At 40.5% G+C, this 9,478-nt stretch overlaps 1 protein-coding gene across 1 annotated transcript; it reads right to left on the bottom strand.

Moving 5' to 3' along the window:
- Nucleotides 1-3,471: 3,471 nt before the first annotated feature.
- or6at1 (odorant receptor, family 6, subfamily AT, member 1) lies at nucleotides 3,472-4,455 on the bottom strand. The gene has a single exon (XM_016278740.1). The coding sequence runs from the start codon at nucleotides 4,420-4,422 to the stop codon at nucleotides 3,472-3,474; it is 951 nt and encodes a 316-aa protein (XP_016134226.1). The 5' UTR covers nucleotides 4,423-4,455.
- Nucleotides 4,456-9,478: the final 5,023 nt, after the last annotated feature.

The following is a 9,478-nucleotide window of genomic DNA, read 5'->3' as shown; positions in this document are numbered from 1 at the left end:
GTTTCCTGCACCACCCCTCTGTGGGGTGTCTTGAAGATGCCAGTGTATTGTTTGTTTCTCAGGAGATCAAAGATTTTGAGTTTCTTTTATCCTTACAGTCATGAGGCCAGTAAAATCACGGTTGATCTTCATGAGTCAAGTCAAGTCACAGTTGATCATCATGAGTCAAGTCAAGTCACAGCTGATCTTCATGAGTCAAGTCACGGTTGATCGTCATGAGTCAAGTCAAGTCACAGCTGATCTTTATGAGTCAAGTCAAGTCATGGTTGATCATCATGAGTCAAGTCATCGCTGGTCATTCTGAGTCAAGTCAAATCATCACTGATCGTCATGAGGCAAGTAAAATCACAGTTGATCTTCATGAGTCAAGTCAAGTCACGGTTGAGCATCAGGAGTCAAGTCAAGTCACAGCTGCTCCTCATAAGATCACCCAGAGTCACGTCACATCACAGCTGGTCATCCAGAGTCACGTCACATCACAGCTGATCATCCTGAGTCACGTCACATCACAGCTGATCATCCTGAGTCACGTCACATCACAGCTGGTCATCCAGAGTCTGGTTACTTCCTGTCTGCTGCACCTAGAAGTCCGAGGTCAGTTCGACTGTACTCCCGACTGGTATCTAGCGTGGAGGATCCACCGCTGGTGTCAGCAGTCGCAGCTGGTATCCCCAAACCCACTCACTCTAGCCCACCTGTTCCTGAACTAAGTCCCCTGTCTGTAGCGCTTCCCATTATGGGGATTGATTTATGGTGTATTTGGGCTGCATACACCACCCCTCAAACTCAGAGATAGCGGCGGCCAGAGCAGCCATCAGCTTACAGGCTATGGACGGGAGACAAGGACAATTCCTCCAAGTGGCAGCATTGTGAACGCTCTCTCCACCTGGGGAATGTCGACGTACTCCCTGGCTGCCCCGCCATCGAGGGTAGTGAGGACGGAGGAGGGACATGAGCAGCTTCTGGCCGTAAAAGGGGCTGTCCATGACTTTGTCAACTCCTCATGCACCTCCGGGAAGAAAGCTTTGTTGTGAAGAAAGGTTGTGAGCCATGTCCCGCCCTGAGAAACCAATCATCCAGCCGTGAGGGCTCGGGACTGGGCGGTCTATTGACCTCCAGCCCGATGCTCACAGCTGCCCAGGCAATCATGGCCGTCAACTCCGAGTCCGATTCAGTGGCGGCCACAACACCCAAGGGGGGCAGCCCCACCGAATCTTCATCCTCGGAGGACGAAAACCCATCCACCGATGCTGTAATCGACATCTGATCCTCTACTCTTTTAGTTGAAGTGCCCAGGGGAATCGCTGCAGACAGGGACACCGCTGTTCGCACCATCAAGCCAACCAGAACAGCTCCCAGACAGATGATGAATGGCTTTGCAGAGATCAACATGTTCATCCACTCGGCTCCGAAGCAAAAATCTGAAGAGTGGATGCACCTGTTGCCTATTTATACCTGTATACATGGGGAGTGGCTCAGGTCTGCAAAATCCACTAGCCAAATTTAATTGGCGTTTTCCCTTAAAGTCAGAGATGATTGGGGCTTCCAGGTAAAATCCCATATGTCGTCATGACATAACTCGTAGTGACCAACAGATAAGGAACTCAGAACGTTCCATCTTGTCAGTAAACCTAGTGTAATTCTCTTCAGTTGCGAATTTTGACATGATATGAGATATACATATGAAGAGATCCTTTGAAAAAACAGATAACTCCGTTTTTAATACGGTTCAAAAATCATGTTTTTTTATCCTGCATTCCAATTAATTTCAATCAAACTGCACTTTGATTAAATAATAATAACTAAACAAATACAGCTAATACAATAAATCAATAAAAACATGATGATAATAAAAAACATGATTTATGAAAATGAATAAAACCGGAGTTATCTGTTTTTGCAGATAAACTTCATAAATACATATACACAAGAGATAATGAGGGCACTTGTCAGGTACAAAATGCCATTCCTCACGGTGTCCATACAGACAAGGCTCACTACAGAGGAGTGATCATAAAATATGTGCCTAAGAATATTAGGCCCACAAAAAGGCCCCCCTAAAAAGGGCCTAGTAACACGCATGATATAAATCATCATTATGGGATTAAGTGTGTTTGAGTAAAGATTGGATGGATTTTTTTGCACTCTCTCATTAATATCATTTATTAAAATTGAAACGTCATATGTAGCATTTACATAAATGTATTTATTTGAACAAACTGTTGGACAGGAATATTCTGAATGCCATATGTTCATACAATCATATTATATTCACAGGTTAGAAGCATGAAAAAAAACTGTTTTACATACAATAGAAATATTAAAAATAATAAGTATAACAGTTTATTAGAATTTACTTTGAGATGATCAAAAAGGCATTGTATATTGATAACCTAAATGTACCATGACAATCCAGGCACATCATCCAGTGTATACATTTGTTGTTCCAACTACAGTGTTGTTTGTTGTTCAACTATCAACCAACTAATACAGTTCTTGACTGGATATAGACTGAACAAGCGCTTAGAATGCTTTGAGTTTGTTTAATTATTTTGTACTGGTGATTTAATGTGGCTGGTGTGTGTTTGGCAATTTGATGCAATTTGGCAAATTGGCAATGAGAGTGATGCAACTCTCTAGATTCTGGGACATTCATGTTTTATTTTTTATCATATTCTTCAGTATTCTGTTCCTCATGTCACTGTCCACAGTAAAAACCATCTCAGTACTATTCAAATATCCATTCAAATAAAAGTGTGATTTTAAATGTAATATTTCCACATCATGTTTTTGTGTTATTATTGCAGCAAATAGCAAATTAAGTATATATTTTTTAACAATCTTAAAACATATATTAGATATTATAATCTGAAATCACTTTGACAATTTTTCTGGAATATAAATAGATAAAAATATACTACATGAAAAAAAAACTATAAAGTCATTAGAAATAATAGGTATGTTGATTTCTTGCACTACTGAAAATACAATGTGTGGGAGAAATATTTTGTGCCATGTTTGGCATGCTTTGTTTTCAGAAGTAAAAAAAAAAAAACATTGTACTGTATATGCCCAATTAGAATCAATTAAATTATTTTTATTTTTACTTTTTAATTTAATATAACAAAATATTTAGGCCTAAATTTAAGGTGTATGTATTTTAATTGCATATAAAAGTTCCATCCATTTGGATTGCACAGTTTTAATGTAAATAAACTCATAAACTTAATTTGATGTATATTTGACAGCCATAAATAAACCAAAAATAAGATTTCTGTAATAGTACTACACTTCATGTGTCTTAAATACACAAAAACCAGGTTATATATTCATTATTATTAAATCTTCAATCTCGTACATTGTAACTAATTTAATCTAGTTTATTCCACAGCTAGCCATATTTGAACCGTGTTCATACTTTTTAATGGAATAAATTGAATGCCTTTTACATTTAACAGATTTCTGCTGATTCTAAGCAACAGAAGGAACTGTTTTACTGTTGATTTTCGAAGCAATAGTGCATCTACAAAATGCTCTCTTCATTGCATCTTGCAGTTCTTTATTCCTCAAGCTGTAAATGATGGGATTCAGCAGAGGTGTCAGCACAGAGTACAGTACAGCAATGACTGTACGAACATCTGGGTCAAATCTAGCTACCCGATATGAGATATACACAAAGGAGGCTGAAATATACGAGCTACACGCCACTATCAGGTGGGACCCACAAGTGGCCGCAACTTTGAGCTGCTGTGCCTTGCTCATTTTTCTCATAGCTTTGCCAATACAGATATATGAAATTAAGATGAGAAGGAACGTACTGAGGATTGCAATGAGGGCAAGCGTTAGGGAAAAAATGCTATTCCTGCTGGTGTCAATACAGGCAAGGGTCAATACAGAGGAGTGATCGCAGAGCATGTGCCTAACAATATTAGGACCGCAAAAAGGCAGCTGAGTAGCCCAAATAGTTATAGGCAGCACTAAAAAGGCCCCAAAACCCCAAGAAGCAAATATCAACAGAATACAGCGTTGTCTGGTCATGATAGTCGTGTACCGCAGGGGATTACAGATTGCAACGTACCGGTCAAAAGCCATTACGGTCAACAAAGCACGCCCTGTCGTTCCAGTTGAGAGAAAAAAGTACATCTGTAAAAAGCATCCGGTCTTAGAAATGGTTTTTTCATCAGTCAGGAACACTGACATCATTTTGGGAATTGACACTGAAGTGTACACAATATCAGAAAAGGACAAATTATGAAGGAAAAAATACATAGGACTGTTGAGCTTGGGGTCAGTTCTAACAAGGTATATGATCATGCTGTTTCCACTCAGAACAAAAACATAGGCCATGAAGAAGATGGGAAGCATGTATCTGTCCTTCACTCCGTCGAGGATGAAATATTCCACAGGCCTGCTGGTGTTCATTGTGCTGATATGAAAGCATGCAGATCCTGACCTGGTCAAGAAAATGTATGTGAGATAAAACAGTAAAACAAAAACAAACAAAAAAGCAGTTTATTCCTCAAGATTTATCCCAAAATGTGCAATAATGCTGCACATTGGTGGTGATTTACCATGGTCTGTGTGAGTCTTAGTGTGAAGGTCATTTTAATTTAAAGAACCTTCTTCCATAAAAAAAAAGTAATGTATTTGAAAGATTATTTGGATACAGGTTCTTCATAGAAGTATCAATGCCAATAAAGAGCCTTTATATTGAAGTGTACATTCCATATTATTATGTGATAAATAGCTAATATATATATATATATATATATATATATATATTATGCTTTAGATGTGGCAGAAGTTCAGATTCTTCACTGCATTAAAAAATTTTTTTTAATATTTAAAATGTCTGACAGTTTCTGGGTATGTAGAGAAATTCAACTAACCTTACAATAGAATATGAAGTGAATATGAAGAGTCAGTAATATACATAATTATCATTCATAAAACAATTAAATTCTGCAGTTTGGTTCAGTCAGAGGCAGCAAGTCAGTGTTGTCACTCTGGTGTCTTCCTATGTGGCAAACATTAAACACAGAAGGGGCTTTAAATGCAGTAACTTTCAAGAAGAAAAAACGAATGGTGTTTTTTTTTTTACATTTTAATTAGCCACTTTCAATGCTGATGTTGTGCATTCTATATCTATGGCAACATCTCTCATGGTGCATCATTAAGAGTAGCAACTAACAGATGTATAGAACTAGCAAATATATATATATATAGCTAACATATATAGATATATACAACTATATAACAATTTGTATAAGATACATACAACTAACAAATATATATATATATATGGTAGCCTTATATATATATATATATATATTTGTTAGTTGTATGTATCTTATACATATTGTTATATAGTTGTATATATCTATATATGTTAGCTATATATATATATATATATATATATATATATACACACATACACACACACACACACACACACACACACGTGTATCTGTAATATACAAATATATTACAGACTGTAATATACAAAAAATATAATTGCATAAAATATATTACAGTCTGTAATATAAAATATACAAAATGCACTTGCAGTATCATAGTTGCAAATATAGCACATTGTGGACTTCAGCAAAGAACACAAAGGTTTTCAAAATATGGGTTTCCACCATATATTTCATATATACAAATATATGGTGGAAACCCATGTTTTGAAAACCTTTTGTAAATCTTTCCATTTTTGCTTTTACATGCTTTAATATTATTTATTGTTGTGTATTAAGGTTGCATGTAAACCCTGAAAAATAAAATAATAATCAAATAAAAAATTAAATAGCATTTTTAAAAGCTAAGCAATCTTTTCATATTTTTAAATGAATTAAATTGTCACAGTATATTTACATATAAATGCAGATTAGCCTACATGTAAGCAAATAATATTTTGCATAAGATATTGAATTAGGATTTTCAATTTCAGGCCCAAATTACATCTTGATCTAGTCCTTTTATTTCTAGTGTGACAGATGTAAATGATAATGACAAGTAGGATATTTACTATGACTCTAGCGCCATCTAGTGTTGAAGGAAAGTAACTTAACTGGAAATACTACATTAACAAGATGGAAACATTCAATATATTCAATACACTAAATCAGGGGTGCCTAACCCTGCTCCTGGCGATCGACTGTCCTGCAAAGTTTAGCTCCAACTCTAATCAAATACACCTGCCTTTAATTTTTAAGTGATCCTGAAGACCTTAATTAGTTGCTTCAGGTGTGTTTGATTAGGGTTGGAGCTGAACTTTGCAGGACAGTCGATCGCCAGGAGCAGGGTTGGCCACCCCTGCACTAAATGAATGTATGCAGGCTTTGGAAAAATCTGAGGCACAAATAGGTTGTTATAAAGTACTTCACACATGATTTCAAACTTAGGATCATTCTGATTAAAAGCCATTTTAATTAGCATGATTAAACATCATGAGATAATTAGTTGTAATTAATTTCTTGCAGTTGAATAATACAATTTAAATTTATCCACTGCAATTTAAAGTTAATTTGATGGCACTGCTACCACAGCATTTGGAGAATGGCATACTGCTGAACCTGAAAAAAAAGCTTTTGAACAATAGATGTGAGCAGTGATTTATACTTCACCCCAGATTTGGCCTTTTGAGCGGATTATTGTAAATACGCCTGTCAGTTTGACTGCCTGTTTGAGAAGGATCCTCTATCTGACCTTGCTCCAAACTGTCCTGCCATGACACGCATGAGCACTCTTGATTACTGGAAACAAAGCTTCTCCTGCATCAGCAAGAAATGTGGCACTGCAATCAAGTCAAAACTGCAAGGCCAGAAACATCTCTAGGTTACGTATGTAACCATGGTTCCCAGAGGGAACGAGACGCTGCGTCGAGATTCGCTTTGGGAATGCCCCTGCATGACCGTGTTCTGAAGCACGTGTAAAATCAGTCCAATGGAGCAGCGAGACGTCACGAGCAGGGTGACGTGAGCGCCAGGAAGTATAAAAGCACATCCAGCAGAAAGCAAGTTAGCTTCGATGAAGTAGCGCCTGGAGGGATGCAGGGAGTATGGCAAAGAGACGCAGCATCTCGTTCCCTCGGGGAACCATGGTTACATACATAACCTAGAGACGTTCCCCTTCAGGAACTCGAGCTGCGTCGAGATTCGCTTTGGGAACGAGAATACCCACTGCGCCATACTACCAAGTCCCTGCCTGTGTGTGTATCAGATGAGCACATCACGAAGAGAGAACTTGGGAACCTGGGGTAGATGCCAGGTCTAGGTTATAGAAGCGGACAAAAGTTTGCGGAGAGGACCAGCTCGCCACAGCACAAATGTCCTCCTACTCATAGTCTGCTTGGCCGCCGGAGATCCTTTCCTTGGCGGACCAAAGCAAACAAACAGCTGATAAGTACAATGGGCCCTGGCGAAGAAGTGGGCACCTTAGGGACATACCCGACCCTCGGGTAAAGGAATGCCCTAACCATGCCTGGAGCAAATTCCAGGCACGAAACAGAAAGTGCCTGCAGATCCCCGATCCTTTTAAGTGAGGAAGTAGCGGGGAGAAAGATAGTCTTGAGCGTGAGAATCGCTCCTGCAGAAACTCCAGAACTGTACCAATTGGGCAGTTGACTGGGTCTTGCAGTCGCTGACCGCACCATGAAGTGAAAAGCTTCCACTTTAAGGTGTACTACTTCCTAGTGGTGGGAGCTCTGGACTGGAGTATAGTCTCAACAACCTCAGTTGCGAGACCAGATGCTAGGAGCTGTGCCCCCTCAGGGGCCATGTCCACAACTTCCATAACTCTGGGCGGGGGTGAAGAAAGGTGCCCCCCGCCTGAGAGAGGAGGTCCCTCCTGATCGGGATCTCCAGCGGAGAGCCGTCGAGGAGGGACACCAGGTCCGAGAACCATACTCGGGCCGGCCAGAACGGGGCTACTAGCAACAGACCTCAGGGTGGAGTCTCCATCCCCCGGGCCTCAGCCCCTGTCTCGACAGGATGTCTGCTCCCTGATTGAGATACCCAGGGATGTAAACTGCTCTTAGCGAGAGGAACTTCCCCTGAGCCCACAGAAGGATAGTGAGAGAGGCATCTGTCGTTAGCGTTACACGACGACAAGGAGCCCTAACATTGGGCCTTAGAACTAGGAACCAATGTTTCTTCCACATGTCCAAGGCACGTAAGCATCGCCGCGTGACCTTGATCATGCGAAGCGGGGAAAATCCCTTGGTCCTGAGCCACCACTGCAAGGGTCTCATGTACAGCAGGCCAAAAGGTATACCGTTGGACGCCGCTGCCATCAAACCCAACAGCCTCTGAAACTGTTTGACAGTGAGTGACTGGCCTTCTCTTACTCTCCTGACTGTCGTGAGGATTGACTCGATACGACCAGGAGACAAACGTGCCTGCATCGTGGTAGAATCCCACACCACGTCTAAATAAGTGGTACTCTGTAGTGGAGAAAGTACACTCTTCTTGGCATTTAGTCTTAACCCCAGCTCTCTCATATGGGCGAGAACGACATCTCGATGTCGAGCCGCCAACTGCTCCGATCGAGCTAGTTTCAACCAATCGTCGATGTAATTGACTATGCGGATGCCTTGGAGTCGCAAAGCAGCCAGAGCTGCATCCACACACTTCGTGAAAGTGCGGGGTGAGAGTGACAGGCCAAAGGGAAGAACTCGATTTTGGTATGCTTTGCCCCCGAAAGCAAACCTCAGGAACTTCCAGAGTTGAGGAAGGATGGAAACATGGAAATAAGCGTCTTTGAGATCTATCGTAACAAGCCAGTCCTCGGACTGGATTTGAAATACTATCTGCTTGATAGTGAGCATCTTGAACCCGAAGCCGTTTGATAGCGCGGTTCAGAAGACGGAGATCTAAAATCGGACGCAACCCCCCCATCCTTCTTCGGAACGATGAAGTAATGACTGTAAAATCCAGACGCTCTAGAGAGAGGAGGAAGATGTGGGCGTTTACATGCGCGTGTTTCACGTGGACGATTGTAATAGCAAAAGCGCGATCGGCGCGTGGGCGTGGTCACATTAGCAATAATGAAGGCGACGGCCAAGACTTGACATCGCGTTGGTTTCATACTGATTACTTTGTCACATCATATTTGTTTTCGTCATGACTTACTTCGTTTAAAAGTAGACATGTTAAGCTTTTTATAGATATGTCTCTCATGTGTGTGTGTCAAATATTCGCTGAGTTTCAGTTCATTTTAGTGACGCATTTCAAACAGATATGCGCGGAGAATCAGACGGCTAAAAGCACACCCTGTTTATTTTCTTTATTTTGCAAAAGCACAATGTTTTGTTGATATTGTGAGTGTACACAAATAAAAATAGACCCTTTACAGATTCGAATGGTGTATTACTCTTATGTGTACAAACAAAAATGAACGAGCATTTAAAGTTGAACTTTTTGCTCTTATCAGTAAAACATGCCCTGGTGGCGCCGGCGCCACCGTCGACCCCAGGAGG

The sequence above is a fragment of the Sinocyclocheilus grahami genome, unplaced genomic scaffold, assembly GCF_001515645.1.
Source record: "Sinocyclocheilus grahami isolate Dianchi unplaced genomic scaffold, SAMN03320097.WGS_v1.1 scaffold124.1, whole genome shotgun sequence".
In the NCBI taxonomy this organism is placed as follows: domain Eukaryota; kingdom Metazoa; phylum Chordata; class Actinopteri; order Cypriniformes; family Cyprinidae; genus Sinocyclocheilus; species Sinocyclocheilus grahami.
This window is presented reverse-complemented; position numbering and strand designations above follow the sequence as displayed.